Source organism: Chiloscyllium punctatum, chromosome 38, assembly GCF_047496795.1.
Source record: "Chiloscyllium punctatum isolate Juve2018m chromosome 38, sChiPun1.3, whole genome shotgun sequence".
NCBI classification, from domain to species: domain Eukaryota; kingdom Metazoa; phylum Chordata; class Chondrichthyes; order Orectolobiformes; family Hemiscylliidae; genus Chiloscyllium; species Chiloscyllium punctatum.
In genome coordinates, this window is record NC_092776.1 from 60,985,301 (window position 1) to 61,003,263 (window position 17,963).

Consider the following 17,963-nt stretch of genomic DNA (forward strand, 5'->3'; position numbering starts at 1 on the left):
CTCGCTGAGCTATAGGTTTGATATCCAGACGTTTCATTACCTGGCTAGGTAACATCATCAGTGGCGACCTCCAAGTGAAGTGAAGCTGTTGTCTCCTGCTTTCTATTTATATCTTTCTCCTGGATGGGGTTCCTGGGGTTTGTGGTGATGTCATTTCCTGCTCGTTTTCTGAGGGGTTGAAAAACTAATAGGAAATGACATCACCACAAACCCCAGGAACCCCATCCAGGAGAAAGCTATAATTAGAAAGCAGGAGACAACAGCTTCGCTTCACTTGGAGGTCGCCACTGATGATGTTACCTAGCCAGGTAATAAAACATCTGGATATCAAACCTACAGCTCAGTGAGCAAACCTACACCCTAAACCTCAACCTGAGCTAAAAACCTTCACAAACCTTGCGATCATCATTTAAACTAATGGGGCCAGAATCACAATTTAATCAATACAGATAAGGAAAGTTTGCATTCTACAAATAACAGTCTAAATTCCTCAATCACATTAAAGCTAATTCGTGTTGAAGAAACACACACTATATACTAGAACCAACTGTACCTCAATCAGATTCCACTCAGCCTCCTCTGCTCCAGGAAAAACAAACCAAGTCACTATCCAGTCTCTCCTCCTAACAGACGTTCCATACCAGGCAGCATCCCAGTGAATCGCCTCCGCACCCTTTCCAATCCAATCACATCCTTCCAATAGTGTGATGACCAGAAATGTACAGAACTATGACCTAACCAATGCTCTATAAAGTTGCAACAAGTCCTCCCTGTTCCTACATTTATACACGTGGCTAAGGAAGGCAAGCATCCTGTATGCCTTCTTCACCACCCTGTCTTCATTTGTACTGACACTTTCAGGAATCTATGTACTTGACACCAAGGTCAAAGAACAAAATAGAAGGACAAAGAAAATTTACAGCCCAGGAACAGACCCTTCAGCTCTCCAAGTCTGTGCCTATCCAAATCCACTGTCTAAACCTATTGCCCAATTCCTAAGCATCTGTATCCCTCTGCTCCCAACCTACTCATGCATCTGTCCAGACGCACCTTAAATGAATCTACCGTGCCTGCCTGTACTATCGCTGCTGGCAACGCATTCCAGGCACCTGCCACCCTCTGTGTAAAGTACTTTCTGTGTGTACCCCCTTAAACTTTTCTCCTCTTACCTTGAAGACGTGACCTCTCGTTATTGAATCCCTCACCCTGGGAAAAAGCTTATATCCTTCATGATTTTGTAAACCTCAATCAGCTCCCACACCTCCCCCACTGTCTCCTTTTTACTAATGTAAACAATCCTAACCTACTCAACCTCCCTTCATAGCTAGCACCTTCCATACATCCTTGTAAACCTCTCTGCACCCTCTCCAAAGCGTCCACATCAATTTGGTAACGTGGCGACCAGAACTGTACACGCTATTCTAAATGCGCCCGAACCAAAGTCTTGTAACAATCTTAACAGGGCCTGTCAGGTCTTATACTCAATATCCTGTCCGATGAAGGCAAGCATACTATATGCCTTCTCGACCACTCTATCCACCTGTGCAACTACCTTCATGGTACAATGGACCTGAACTCCCAGATCACTCTGTCCATCAATTTTTTCCAAGGCTCTTCTGTTTACTGTATTGTTCACTCTAGAATTAGACCTTCCAAAATGCATTACCTCACATTTGCCCGAGTTGAACTCCATCTGCCATTTCTCCTCCCAACTCTCCAGTCGATCTATACTCTCTTGTATTCTTCGACAGTCCCCATACTTTCTGCTACTCCACCAGTCTTCATGTCATCTGCAAACTTGCTGATCAGACCACCAATGCCCTCTTCCAGATCATTTATGCATATCACAAACAACACAGTGGCCCCAGCACTGATCCCTGTGGAACACCACTGGTCACTCTCTCCATTTCGAGAAACTCCCTTCAACTACTACTCTGTCTCCGGTTGCTCAACCAGTTCTTTATCCACCTAGCTAGAACACCCTGCACACCATGTGACTTCACTTTCTCCATTAACTTACCATGGGGAACACAATCAAACGCCTTACTAAAGTCCATGTATATGATATCAACAACCCTTCCTTCATCTATCAATTTGGTCAATTCCTCAAAGAACTCTATTAATTTGGTAAGGCACAATCTTCCCCGCACAAAACCATGTTGCCTATCACTGATAAGCCCATTATTTTCTAAATATAAATAGATCCTATCCCTCAGTACCCTCTCTAGCAACTTTCCCATCACTGACATCAGTCTCACTGGTCTGTAGTTACCCGGAATATCCCTACTCCCCTTCTAGTACAGGGGACAACATTCGCAACCCTGCAGTCCTCTGGCACCTCACCTGTATTTAAGGATGCCATATCTGCCAGGACTCCAGCTATTTCTTCCCTCGCCTCCCTCAACAACCTGAGATAGATCCCATCCTGACCTGAGGATTTGTCCACCTTAATATCTGTTAGCCTACCCAACACATCTTCCCTCCTTATATCAGCGTGATCCAGAGTAAACAAACTTCTATCTCTAATCTCAACATTCATCATGTCCCTCTCCTCAGTGAACAATGACGCAAAGTAATCATTCAGAATCTCAACCATTTTCTCAGGTTTGACACACAATCTTCCTACCTTATCCATTAGTGGACCAACCCTTTCTCTAGTTACCCTCTTCCCTCTTATGTGTGTGAATAAAAGGTCTTGGAATTCTCCTTAATTCTACTCACTAAAGTTATTTCATGACCCTTTTTAGCCTGCTTGATTCCTCGTTTAAGAATGGTCCTACTCTCCCGATACCCCTCCAAAGCCTGCTCTGTTCTTAGCTGCCTGAACTTTATGTACACTTCCCTTTTCCTCTTGGCTAGTCGCACGATTTTTCCTGTCATCTACGTTAACGAATCTTGCCTGTATTATCTCTTTGTTTTCAAAGGGACGTGCCTATCCTGCACTATTTTTGAAAGCCTCCCACATATCAAATGTGGACTTCCCTTCAAAGTCCCTTTATTCCTCCATACCTCTTTGGGACTTACCATTCATAGAGTAAACCCTTCCCATATTAGACCTCTCAAAATGCATCACTTCACACTTATCAGGAATAAATCCCCATCTGTCATTGCTCTGTCCAATTTATCAGCTGATCAATATCAGACTTTCACCACAGTCACGTTTTTGCACCATCTACAAACTTACTAATTATACCTTCTTCCACATCCAAGATATTAATGTACATAACAAACAGCAAGGATCCCAGCATCAACCCCTGTGGCACACTGCTGGTCACAGGCTTCCAATTAAAAAAACCCTCCACCAACAACTTGTGTCTCTCATTTGTCAGCTAGTTATGGATCCAGTTTGTCAACTTGCCTCAGATCCCAAGGGCTCTGACCTTGTAGATAGCCTTCCAGGAGGGACCTTGTCAAGAGCCTTACTGAAGTCCAACTAAACCACATCAACTGCACTACCCTTAACATTTTCAGTCACCCTTTCATAAAAACTCAACTTAGTCTCACAGGATCCCCCTCCAACAAACCACTGCTGACTATCCCTGATAAATCCCTTCCCTTCCAAGTATTGATTAATCATGCCCCTCAGAATATTTTTCCAACAATTCCCCTATCACTGATGTCTGACTAACTGGTCTGTAAACCTATTCTGTTGCCTTTCTTGAACAATGGAACTTCCAGTCATCTGGCACTTCACCAGTGCCCAGCGAAGTATCAAATTTCTCCTCTCAGACCCCAGCAATCTCCTCCCTTGCCTCTCATAGCAGCCTGGAATATATTTCATCAAGCCCCAAGGATATATGTACCTTTATGTCCATTAAAACATCTAACACCTCCTGCTAATTATTAATTTTAACATGCTTTAGAACCTTACCATCCCAAATGAAATCTCCAGCTACAATGTGATGATTAAGAATGAAATCTCAATAGTGATGGATATAATATGCTCCGTTGTGAATACAGATGAGAAATATTCATTCAAAACCTCAACAACATCCTTTAGTTCCATGCACAGATAACTCCTTTGATCTCTAATACATGCATCTATTTGCCTGGTAGTCTTCTTGCTCTTAACATACTTATAAAATGATTTGAGGTTTTCCATTAATCCTATCTGGCCATCTTTGCTCTCCTAATTGCATTTTGAAACACTCCCCTACTTACACTATGTTCCTGAAGGGGCTCCCCTTTTTGTCATGCTCTGTACCTAACATATGCTTGCTTCTTTTTCTTATTCAAACTCTCAATATCCATTGACATCCAGGGTTCCTTGGACATGCCGTACTTTCCGTGCTCTTAGTGGTAAAAATGAATTCTCATTAATAAGGGGATATAATAATGATTAGGCATCCTGGTAACAGATGCGAAGTGGTAGCTTGTAGAATGCAGTGAATAAACATATACGTAGCAAACACAGGGTGGTTTTAATAGGAGGATTCATACTTTCTTATAAATTTGGATAAGTAAGACATGTCAGTAAACCTGTGAATTTCTTGGCCATATCTAAGTTCTTCTGCAACACGTCTGAGAATCAAGAGGAGGATATACCATAGTAGCTATAGTAATGATCTAGATTTAGTTCACATCATGTGAATATCTGTCATACAATGATCTTAATACAATTAAGTTCAACAGTGTGTTTGGCGAAGACAGTTGCTGATAAGACAGACCATCTACAGTAAACTGGGCAAATGGATAAACAGAAGCTGAGACAATAAAAAGTAGAAATTGAAGTAGGTCATTTGAATCATCAAGTTTACTCCATCATTCAATGAGATCATGGCTAATTAGATAATTCTCATCTCCCACTTTCCTGCCTTATCTCCATAACCCTCGATTTCCTCACGAATAATTTAAAAATAAAAAATCGGACCTGACTGCTCTCGGCAGTAAAGAATCACAGATTCACTAACCTCAGAAGAAATTCCTCCTTATCTCAGTCTTAAGTGGGCATCCCCTTATAATGAAATTATGTCTTAGTCTCTCCCACAATGGGAAACATGCCCCTCGGCATCCAACTTATCAAGGCCCCGAAGAATCTTATATGATTCAGTAAGGTATTTTTTCTGTTGAATACCTTTTTTGCAAATGAAAAGCTTTCCATTCCCATAATTAAAAGGAGTAAACCTCCTATGAACTGCTTCCAAATGCAGTGTATCTACTTACTTTGGACAAGGGGGCCAAAATGGTTCCCTGGATTCCAGGTGTGGTCCATCTGGTGCCTTGTATAATTTTAGAAAGATTTATCCATTTTATTCAATTCTCTTTGGAATAAAGACCAACATTCCATCTGCCTTCTCTATTACTTGCTGAACTGTATACTAGTTTGAGAGTTATGCATGAGGACTTCCAATCCCTCTGTCTTGCAGCTTTCTCCATTAAAAATTATTTACCTCCTTCTATTCTTCTTGCCACAGTGTATAATCATATTACCAATATTATATTCCATCTGCCAAGTTTTTGGCCGCTCACTTAAGCTATTTATTTCTCTGCTCACACTGTCACCTTCCCACTTATTCCTCATCCCGGTCACTGTGGCCCCAACAGTGATCAATGTGGCACTCCTCTAGTTACAGGTTGCCATCCTGGAAATCCCAATTTTGTCTTCTACTTGTTAACCAATCCATGCATGCTAATACACTACCCCCAACATCACAACATCTTATTGTTTTACGTAGTTTAATGTGCAGTGCCTGATCAAATGCCTTTTGGATATCCAAACATGTTACTTCTAATGGTTCTATTTTATCTATTCTGCTTTCTGCAACCTCAAAGAATTATAATAAAACTCTCAGTAATAATTTTCTCTCCGTGAAACCATGCTGACTTTGCCTATTATATTATGCATGTCTAAATGCTCCATTAACATTCTTTATAAATAGGCTAACATTTTCCCAATTACAGATGTTAATTGTCCCAAAGTTATGTGTTTATTGTCTCATTTTTTCTGAACAGGGCTATTACATTGGCAGCTTTTCAATCCTCTGGGACTTCTATAGAATCTAAGGAATACTGCCAGTGCATCCAATATCTGTATTTCTTTCCTCCTCACCTTTTGCACTTTGAATTTTGGAATAAAATTAAAGTCTTGAATCAACTCCTCTATCATTTCCCCCGCCTTCTTCTCTAAGGGATATACATATGCGCGTGCGCGCGCGCACACGCGCACACTTTATATATATGCCCTTACTATCTACTTTTATCTTATTTCATAGTTTATCCTCATTTTTAAAATAAACATTCATCACTGGTTAGGCCAATATTTATTGCCCATCTCAAATTGCCAAGAGGGCAATTAACAGTCAACCACATTGTTGTAGGTCTGGAGGCACATGTAGGCAAGACCAGGTAAGGACAGCAGATTTCCTTCCATAGATTTAGTAAATCAGAAGGATTTTTATAACATGTTTATTGACTGTAAAACTTGCTCAAATCTTTGGTTACCACCAATAATTGCCACATTTTTATCCCTCTTTCAATTTGATATCATCCTTAAGTCTTTTGTTACCCACAGTTGGTTTAACCCCTTCCCAGAGTTCTTCATTGGGATATATCATTTCTAGGAGTCATTAACCATTATTCATTAATAGGATATTTTCCAAAAAATTGCGAGGAATACAATCGTGGAAAAGCTGAACAGGCTGGGGCTGTTTTCCCTGGAGCATTGGAGACTGAGGAGTGACCTTATTGAGGTTTACAAAATTATGAGGGACATGGATAGGGTAAATAGACAAAGTCTTTTCCCTGAGGTGGGGGGGAGTCCGGAACTAGACAGCATAGGTTTAGGGTGAGGGGGGAAAGATATAAAAGAGATCTAAGGGGCAACTTTTTCACACAGAGGGTGGTACGGGTATGGAATGAGCTGCCAGAGGAAGTGGTGGAGGCTGGTACAATTGCAACTTTAAGAGGCATTTGGATGGGTATATGAATAGGAAGGGTTTGGTGGGGTATGGGCTGGGTGCTGGAGGTGGGACTAGATTGGGTTGGGATATCTGGTCAGCATGGACGGGTTAGACCAAAGGGTCTGTTTCCATGCTATACATCTCAATGACTCTAAAAGAGCGAGGTGACAACAAAACTAACAGGATAGTGAAAGTAGATAAAAAAAGTAAGACAGTAGCTAACGTGAATATTCATCATTAGAGAACGAGACTGAGGAGTTACTAATAGGGAAACACAAAAACGGCAGAAACACTATCAATATTTTGCCTCAGTTTTCATGGTGGAGGACACAAACTCTCCCAATAACAGCAATTCATGCAGAGGCTATAGAAAAGGAGGAACTTAAAACAATCACCGTCATTAGGAAAAACATTCTAAGCAAACCATTTGGATTAAAGTTCCCAGGGTCTGACGGCCTAGAGAGAGAGCAGAGAGTGATTGCATTAATTATAAGAAATCAAATTTTCCTGTTATTTTGGAAAGGTTCTAGTGAATTGGAAAAAAAATGTGACACTCAATCAAAAAGTAGGGGAGGCAGCAAGTATCGAACTATAGACCAGTTAATTCAACGTCTGTCATTCGAATCCATTATTAAAGCCATAAGAGTCAGCATATTTTTAAGAAGGGCAAATTGTGTTCGACTAATTGTCAAGAGTACTTTGAAGCTGAAACAGAAGATTACCTCAGAGCACAATGGGATCTTGATCAGGTGGGCCAATGTCCTGAGGGAATGGCAGATGGGAGTTTAATTTAGATAAATGTGAGGTGCTGCATTTTGGAAAAACAAATCAGAGTAGGACTTATACACTTAATTAGAAAAGATTAGATTCCCTACAATATGGAAACAGGCCCTTGGGCCCAACAAGTCCACACCGACCCACCAAAGAGTAACCCACCCAGACCCATTCCCCTCACCTTATTTACCCTTGACTAATGCATCTAACACTATGGGCAATTGAGCATGGCCAATTCACCTGACCTGCACATCTTCAGACTGTGGGAGGAAACTGGAGCACCTGGAGGAAACCCATGCAGACACAGGGAGAATGTGCAAACTCCACACAGTCGCCCCAAGTGGGAATCGAACCCAGGTCCCTGGTGTAGTGAGGCAGCAGTGCTAACTACTGAGCCAACGTGCCACCCCTGATGGTAAGGTCGCAGGGAGTGTTGCTGAAAAAAAAGAGACCTTGCAGTGCAGGTTCGTAGTTCCTTGAAAGCAGAGTTGCAGGTAGATAGGATAGTGAAGGCAGCATTTGGTATGCTTTCCTTTATTGGTCAGAGCATTGAGTATAGTAGCTGGGAGGTCATGTTGGGGCTGTACAGGACATTGGTTAGGCCATTGTTGGAACACTGCGTGCAATTCTGGTCTCCTTACTATCAGAAGGATGTTGTGAAACTTGAAAGGGTTCAGAAAAGATTTGCAAGGATGTTGCCAGGGTTGGAGGATTTGAGCTAGAGGGAGAGTCCCAGAATTAGAGGGCATAGGTTTCGGGTGAGAGGGGTCCAAACCGCTAAAGCGCCCTCAATCCCATGCCTCCGTATTTTGTGCAATAGCCTACAATGGGGAACCTTATCAATCGCCTTACTGAAATCCATATACACCACATCAACCGCTTTGTCCTCATCCACCTGTTTGGTCTCTGTTATTGGACTGTATCGGGTAATAGGTTGGAACTTTGCATCCTAGTCATGTAGCGCAGCGTGTTTGTTTCCTTTCTTTTTATGTTTTGATGTTAAAGAGCATCTGCAGCCTAATGGGAGTATGGCTTAGTAACCAAACACAACATTAACTAACTGCACAACATTAAACATACGATCAATCATGCCAGGTTTCATTCTGGGATGTGACTTGTACCATAACAGACAAATTCCAAATAAATGTCAACTACAAGTTTGCTGATGACACCACCATGGATAACAAACAATGATGAGTCAGATTATAGGAAAGATATACAGGGCTTGGTATCGTGATGCAATGATAACAACTTCTCTCTCAATGTCAGAAAAACGAAAGAACTGATTACTGACTTCAGACAGAAAGGAGGAGAACACGCTTCCCCCATCTACATCAAACAGAGCCTGGATTAACAGGATAAAGACTACCAAGTTCCTGGAAGTGACGATAACTTGACAACCTATCCTGGACTTCCAGTGTAGACGAGTTGGTCAGTGGTCAAGGAGGCATCTTCCTTCGACAGCTTAGGAAATTTGACACATCCATAAGGACCCTCACCAACATCTACAGATGCAACATAGAAAGCATACTGTCCAGGTGCGTAACGGCCTGGTACGGAAACTGTTCTACGCCGGACTATAAGCACAGCCATCACAGAAGCCAATCTTCCATCCATGGAATCCACTTACACTTCTCATTGCTGCAGAAAGACTGCCAACATTATTAAAGATCTATCTTATCCCAGTAATGCACTCCCATAAGCTCTTCCATAAGGCAGAAGATACAGAAGCTTGAACACATACGCAAACAGATTCAAGAACAGCTTCTTCCCTGTTGTTATTCGACTGATGAATGAACCCTGTCTAAGCACCTGTTGAACTATATGTCCTTGCTTACTATACCTTACTTCTTGTGGAAAAAAAAGCTTTTCACTGTACTTAAGTACATGTGACGACAATAAATCAAATCAAATAACACACCATTACCTGTCCCACTGACCTGACAGTCACTCAGTTTCCAGTCCCAGTGGCCAGACACTCCCTCACCGTTACCCAACCCCATGGCCAGATGCTCCCTCACTGACATCTACTTCAATGATTGGACATTCTCACCTGCTGTATAAAGCACAGTTGCGTCGCTGAGAGCAGAACCTGCAAGTCTGTTGGTCATTGATGACAGGAGGGAGTGGTGCAACCTTGGTGTCAGTATTCTTTGATTCTGGCCAAACAATGCCATTGGTTAAATAAAAGACCAGCTGGTTCCTTAACTTTAGCAGTTCTGTGATAAAATCAAAATAAAAACTGTTTTAGCAAAACAGCTGCATCCCTGACTGAAGATTTCAGCCTACTGCTCTGCTCTTGGAAAGTAAAGTTCTCTCAATACTGTCCCCGTCAAACACTCTTTGGACAGAGACAGCACAGGATGAGTACAAAGTATAGCTGCCCCTTTTCAAGAGCTGGGCCATGTTCAGCATGGGATTAGACATTGATCAAACACTGACAGAACAATTATAACAGAGTTAGATCCAGAGTAAATTTTACTCTACTTTTTAAAACTAAACGTTAACGTCCTCTATACTGGCCCCATCAAACTCTCTTGGGACAGAAACAACACGGGGTTAAATACAGAGCAAAGCTCCTTCCACTCTCTAAACTAAGCAAACTGAAAATAAAGTTTCATCAACACTGTCCCCATCAAACATTCCCAGGACAGGGACAGCATGGGGTTCAACAATACTCAAGTAACGTCAATCTCATGTAAATGTCGACCCCCATTTGTTGACCAAATAACCTGGAATTTTTCACATATATTGCGTAAAAGTTGACCCTGTTTCTTCAGAGATAACAAATCAATGTTTAAGAGTCAGTCAGCCGGCCATCATGTCCTACTCCAGCTTTCCAGTCTGCCGGTTGTTCTGCTCGGCTCCTGGTTTTTCAGTCTGCTCACTGTTGCGTTCCACCCCAGGTTTTCAGAATTACCATAATTCACATTTTTCTTTATTTGTTTACACATCAGTTGGGCTTCTGCTAATGATACAGTGTGAATTTTGACGGACATGAATTTCTGCCCCTCAAAAGTAGTATCCATGTAATAGTCAACCCCCATAAATTTAACCTTAAAAAGTAGTCAAATAAATTTGACAATTACTTGAGTATATACAGTATTCCCTCAACTCTGCTTTGACAACAGGAAGTTGAAAATAATGATAATGAAACAGTCCCTGGCTGAGGCACTGTATCAACATCAATCACAAACTAACAATTGAACAAAGGTTATAGAATGAAACAGAAACTTACAAAATTAAAATAATGTGTGTAAGGTGATGATGCACCCTAGATCCTGTAGTGCCAATGGTCTCTAAAGACCTTTACTGTGCTGCTGAGCATCACTTGCTCCCTGTCCAGTGACACCGGAGTGCCGATGTAACTGTGAAAGAGTGGGGACAGAATCAGGAACAATGAGCCCCTCTGCAGCCTACTGCCTCGACCTGCTAATGGTCATTTTGGCTTAGCCCAGAAGCAGAGCCACAAGAATGCCCTTCAACCTGTCCACTCCTCCTTGCACTGGGTGTCCATGCGTCAAGGAGGGTAGCACTGAAGTGCAACCAAAATTTAAGAAGGAACCCCTTTAAAATGCAAAAAGAACAGCAAACAGAAACATCCTACATAGATGTGAAACACTGCATTACCCTCCAAGCTACAAACACATGTGGTCTGACACCCGATGAATTTACTGAATCAAATGATTATATTGGTTTGCTACACATGGAACCCAGATACCTATCAGAAAGGGAGAAGACCCCTTTGTAGAGGGCCCTCCACTTGGAATCTGTTGTTGTAGGACAAAACGTCACGTTGAGGCATAACTGAGCAGTGGCGAAGGTGAGGGGAAGGGGTGAGTGTGCAGCAGCAGCAAGCACAGGAAACACTTCCCTGCTATTTGAGCCCACTACATGACAGTCTGCAGTTATTGATCTGTTCTGAGTCTGGGACGAATGTCCGACAGTCAGTAGCGTAATGAAGCTGCCAGGATGAGCGCCCTGCAGTCAGCAGCACAGTGAAGATGCCAGGACGGGTGCAACGCACAATGAAGTGCAATGATGCTGTCAGGATTATTGCCCTGGAGCCAGCAGCACTGAAGCTGCCAGGATGACTGTCCTATAGTCAGCAGTGGGACCAACCAATCCTTTCTTATATCCTTCCCCTACTAGATTACGCAAAATGCATTGATTGGGATTAAATATCATCTGTCGATTTACCAGCTAATCAACTAATAGACAACCTAAGACCATCCTCCTCAGTATTAATGACATCAATTTTTGTGTCATCTGCAAACTTTCTAAATTAAACCATCTGCATTCACATTTAATGTAAATAACAAACAGTAAGGATCCTAGCACAGATCCCTAGGAGAAAGCGAGAGCTGCAGGTGCTGGAGATCAGAGTCGAGAATGTGGTGCTGGAAAAGCACAGCGGGTCAGGCAGCATCCGAACAGCAGGAAAATTGACATTTTGGGCAAAGGCCCATCATTCCTAATGAATGGCTTATGCCCGAAACGTCAATTCTCCTGCTCCTCGGATGCTACTTGACTGGCTGTGCTTTTCCAGCACCACACTCGCGACCCCAGCACCGATACCTGCAGTATACCGCAGGTCACAGGCTTTCAATTATGAAAGCAACCCTCCGCCAACACCTGTTGCCTCCTATTTGAAAGCCAATTTTGGACACCGTTTGCCAAATTACCCTGGATCCCACAGGCTTTTACATTTTGGATAAGCCTTTCTTGTGGGATCTTTCCAAAAGCCTTACTGAAGTCCACATCAACTGCACTATCCTCACCGATACATTTAGTCACTTTTTCAAAAAACTCAAATAAACTAGTCAGGCAGGATCTCTCTCTAACAAATCCAGGCTGACTATCCATGATCAATCCCTACTTTGCTCAAGTGTTGATTAATGCTGTGGGTCAGAATTTTCTTTTCCCCAAAGATATCCCTACCACTGTTGTCTGACTAATTGGTCTTTAATTACCTGGCCTATCCCTGCTGCCCTTCTTGAACAAAGGAACTAAGTTAGCACATTAGGTACCCTCCAGTCTTCTGGCATTTCAAGTGTGACCAGTGAAATATTAAGTACTGGAATCTTACCAATTCAAATTCCTGACTACAAACATGTTTTTGCTCTGTGAAAGGCATTTTACACTTATGTGAGGAATAAGAGAATGGTCAAAGAAAAAGTAGGGCCGATCAGGGATAGCACAGGGAACTTGTGTGGAGTCTGAGGAGGTAGAGGAAGCCCTAAATGAGTTTTTTTGCTTCTGTATTTAGGAAAGAAACGAACTTTGTAGTGTATGAAACCTTTGAAGGTGTGCATGCTGGAATGGATAGAGATAGAGGAAGCTGATGTGGTGAAAATTTTGTCAAATATTAAGATTGACAAGTCACCAGGCCCGGACCAGATTTGTCCTCGGCTGCTTTGGGAAACGGGAAATGCAATTGCTTCGCCACTTGCAAAGATCCTTGCATCCTCGCTCTCCACTGGAGTCGCACCTGAGGACTGGAGAGAGGCAAATGTAATTCCTCTCCAAGAAAGGAAATAGGGAAATCCCCGGCAATTACAGACCAGTAAATCTCACGTCTGTCGTCTGCAAGGTGTTAGAAAGGACTCTGAAGGATAGGATTTATGACCATCTGGAAGAGCATGGCTTGATTAATTGCAGTCAACACGGCTTTGTGAGGGGCAGGTCATGCCTCACAAACCTTATTGACTCCTTTGAGGATGTGACTAGAAAAGTTGATGAGGGTCAAGCTGTGGATGTGGTGTATATGGACTTCAGCAAGGCATTTGATAAGGTTCCCCATGGTAGGCTCATTCAGAAGGTCGGGAGGAATGGGATACAGGGGAACTTAGCTGTTTGGATACAGAATTGGCTGGCCAACAGAAGACAGTGAGTGGTAGTAGAAGGAAAATATTCTGCCTGGAGGTCAGTGGTGAGTGGTGTTCCTTGGGCTGTTTGTAATTACTGTTACAAACTGCTTGTAATTTTTATTAATGACTTGGATGAGGGGATTGAAGGATGGGTCAGCAAGTTTGCAGACGACACAAAGGTTGGAGGTGTCGTTGACAGTATAGAGGGGTGTTGTAGGCTGCAGCGGGACAATGACAGGATGTAGAGATGGGTTGAGAGGTAGCAGATGGAGTTCAACCTCGATAAATGCGAGGTAATGCATTTTGGAAGGTTGAATTTGAAAGCTGAGTACAGGATTAAGGATAGGATTCCCTTAAAACGGCCACCCAAGTGGACAGGGTTGTGAAGAAAGCATATGGTGTTTTGGCTTTCATTAACAGGGGGATTGAGTTTAAGAGTCGTGAGATCTTGTTGCAGCTCTATAAAACTTTGGTTAGACCGCACTTGGAATACTGCGTCCAGTTCTGGTTGTCCTATTATACGAAAGATGTGGATGCTTTGGAGAGGGTTCAGAGGAGGTTTACCAGGATGTTGCCTGGACTGGAGGGCTTATCTTATGACGAGAGGTTGACTGAACTCAGACATCTTTCATTGGAGAAAAGGAGGAGGAGAGAGGGGACCTAACTGAGGTATACAAGATCATGAGAGGCATAGATAGAGTCGATAGCCAGAGACTATTTCCCAGGGCAGAAATGGCTAACACGAGGGCTCATAGTTTTAAGCTGGTTGAAGGAAAGTATAGAGGGGATGTCAGAGGGGGTTCTTTACACAGAGTTGAGAGAGCATGGAAAGCGTTGCCAGCAGCAGTTGTGGAAGCAAGGTCACTGGGGACATTTAAGAGACCGCTGGACATGCATATGGTCACAGAAATTTGAGGGTGCATACATGAGAATCAATGGTCGGCACAACATCGTGGGCTGAAGGGCCTGTTCTATGCTGTACTGTTCTATGTTCTAATACAGATGAGAAATATTCATTTAAGACTGCACCCATGTTCACTGGCTCCATGCACAGGTTGCCCCTTTGGTCTCCAATAGGTCCCACACTTTCCCCGGTAATCCTCTTATCCTTAATATACTATACCAACTAAAAGCTTTAAGGTTTTTCTTGATACCATCTCTGCCAAAGATATTTGCTGTCCTAATTTCCTTCTTTTTAAAGCAGCCTTCCACACTTTAGAAAGACCTCCCCCGAATTAATGCACTGCATATGACATATGCTTCCTTTGCAAAACCTCTCAATATCCCTTCAACTCCAGGGTTCCCTGGATCTGCTGCCCTTGTCGTTCACTCTTAGGGGAACATGCTGGCCCTGAATTCTCCCACTTTGCCTATGTAGACTTACTAGCAAGTAGCTGCTTCCATCTAATGTTTGCCAGATCCTGTTTAATGATATCGAAATTGGAGTTCCCCAATTTATGCCCGAACGTCTGCATGAACCTATCCTGTAATGTCATGACTTTGAAACTAACAGTTATGGTTACTATCTCCAAAATGCTTATTTACTGAAGTTTCAAACACTTGACCACTTAAATGACCACCAGAGGTCAAGGTGTCCTCTGCAAACTTACTATCTATATTTCCTATGTTTACATCCAAATCATTTACATACATGGCAAAAAGCAGTGGACCTAGCACCGATCCTTGTGTCATGCGACTAGTCACAGACCTCCAGTCTAAAAGGCAACTCTCCACCGCCACCCTCTGTCTTCTACTTTCGAGCCAGTTCTGAAACCAAATGGCTTGTTCTTCCTGTATTCTATGTGATTAAACCTTGCTAACCAGCCTTTTGTGTATGGAATGAGCTGCCAGAGGAAGTGGTGGAGGCTATTACAGCTGCAACATTTAAAAGGCATCTGGATGGGTATATGAATAGGACGGGTTGAGGGGGATATGGGCCAAGTGCTGGCAAATGGGACTAGATTTATTTTGGATATTGGGTGGTCATGGATGGGTTGGACCAAAGGGTGCGCTATACATCTCTATGACTCTGTGACAAGCTCGAGCACTGCCCCATCTCTAGTAGGACAATCTAAATACTGGCAAAACAACTCTCCTGATTGCACTTCAAATATTCCACTTTGTCTGATCCTTTCACACTCAGGTAATCCCAGTGCACGCTGGCAAAGTTGAAATCCCCTACAATTATAAAGCTGTTTCTCCCTCACTTTTCTGTAATTTACTTACGTATCTGTTCCTCCATTTCTGTGGCTGTTGGGAGGCCTGTAGTATAATCCCAGCTAGGTAATCAGCTATTTTTTATTTCTAAGCTCTACCGCAGATGGAGTCATTTGAAGACTTTTCTACATTATCCTCCCCCGTTCCTGAAGTGATGGTTTCCTTTTACAAAATACCTCTCTTATGAACCCCCTACCTGCCTGAAACATCTTGGGGTGGCACTGTGGCTCAGTGGTTCACACTGCTGCCTCACAGCGCCAGGGACCCAGGTTCGGTTCCCACCTTGTTCAACTGTCTATGTGGCGTTTGCACATTCTCCTCATATCTGCATGGGTTTCCTCCCACAATCCAAAGATGTGCAAGTCAGGTGAATTTGCCATGCTAAATTGCCCATAGTGTTAGGTGCATTAGTCAGGGGTAAATATAGGGTAGGGAACTGCGCCTGGGTGGGTTACTCTTCGGAGGGTCGGTATGGACTTGTTGGGCTGAAGGGCCTGTTTCCATACTGTAGGGAATCTAATCTAATCTAAAATGTATTAGGAAAACCTTATAAGATTAGATTAGATTACTTACAGTGTGGAAACAGGCCCTTCGGCCCAACAAGCCCACACTGCCCCACCCATACCCCGACATCTACATCTACCCCTTACCTAACACTACGGGCAATTTAGCATGGCCAATTCACCTGACCTGCACATCTTTGGACTGCGGGAGGAAACCGGAGCACCCGGAGGAAACCCACGCAGACACGGGGAGAACGTGCAAACTCCACACAGACAATCGCCTGAGGCGGGAATTGAACCCGGATCTCTGGCGCTGTGAGGCAGCAGTGCTAACCACTGTGCCACCGTGCCGCCCACAATTATAAGCCAATATGTAGAAGAGAGCCTGCTCTTGGACTTCAATAAGATCAGACATGATCAGGCCAGAGTGGACTGGGAGCCGATACTTTTATGTAAGAGCAGTGGGACATGTTCAAGCAAACAGGGAGAGTACAGAATCAAGTACAGACAGGATTAAATAAAATGAAAAAGCGAGACTTATACCAAGAACTCAAAATAGAAGCCATAGGGTAGTCTAGATTGTGCAAATGGAAACTTAAGGAAATTATGAAAGCTAAAATGGGCATGAAATGATAAGGGCATGTACAATGAAGAAATTTTATAATTTATTTTCTTTTACAAGTATATTAAGGGTAAAAGGATGACCAGGGAAAGAGTAGGGCCCATTAAGGCCTACAATAATTCATGTGTGGAGTAGAAGATATAAATGAATATTGTGCATCACCGTTCACTAGTGCGAGGGGTGATCCGAGTATAGAGATCAGAGAGAAGGGCTGTGATATAATTAAAGAAATTAGCACAGACCAATAGGGGACTGAGCTTAAAATTAGATAAATACCCAGGGCTGGATGAAATGTGTCATAAACTGTTGAGTGAGACAGAGGAGGAAATAGATGGGAAGCTGACAATATTTTCAATTGCTCTCTGGCCAGTTGCTAGAGGACTGGAGGACATCCAAGGTGGTACTGCCATTCAAGAAGAGCGCAAGGTTTAACCCAAGAGAACTAGCCAGTCAGACTAATCTGAGTGATGGGAGTAACTATTGGAAGCAATTCTGAGGGACAAAATTAATCTACACTGGGAGAGGCAGGGATCAAGAACTTTTAGCATGGATTTGTTGAGGCTATTCGAGAAGTGTTGAAAAGGCACAGCAGGTCAGGCAGTATCCAAGGAATAGGAAAATCGATATTTCAAGCAAAAGCCCTTATTCATTCTTGATGAAGGGCTTTTGCCTGAAACGTCGATTTTCCTGCTTCTCGGATGCTGTCTGACCTGCTGTGCTTTTCTAGTACCACTCTAATCTTGACTCTGATCTCCAGCATCTGCAGTCCTCACTTTCGCCTTTGTTGAGGTGATGTCAACTTGGTTGAATTTTTCGAAGAGGTGACCAGGTGTTTAGATGAGGGCAATGCATTTGATTTCTTGGACTTCAACAAGCATTTGTAGCGAAGATAAGTGTTTGTGGGATCCAAGGAAAGTTGGCAAATTAGGTTGAGAATTGGCTGAGCTGCAGAAAGCAGATAATGGTTTATTAGTGTTTTTTGTGCCTGAATCCTGTGACCAATGAGGTTTTGCAAGGACCAGTACTGGGGCCCTGCTATTTACAGTTTATATAAATTAATGTAGGAGGGTTCATCAGT

The 17,963-nt window shown here is 42.8% G+C and overlaps 1 protein-coding gene across 2 annotated transcripts in view; it reads right to left on the minus strand.

Annotated features, from left to right (window-relative positions):
- Positions 1-17,963, minus strand: part of dna2 (DNA replication helicase/nuclease 2) — a 112,064-nt gene that overhangs the window by 43,538 nt on the left and 50,563 nt on the right. For both annotated transcript variants that reach the window (XM_072557995.1, XM_072557994.1), the window contains exon 9: positions 9,727-9,892. In XM_072557995.1, coding sequence (XP_072414096.1) covers positions 9,727-9,892 — 166 coding nt within the window. The remainder of the gene's footprint in view (positions 1-9,726; positions 9,893-17,963) is intronic.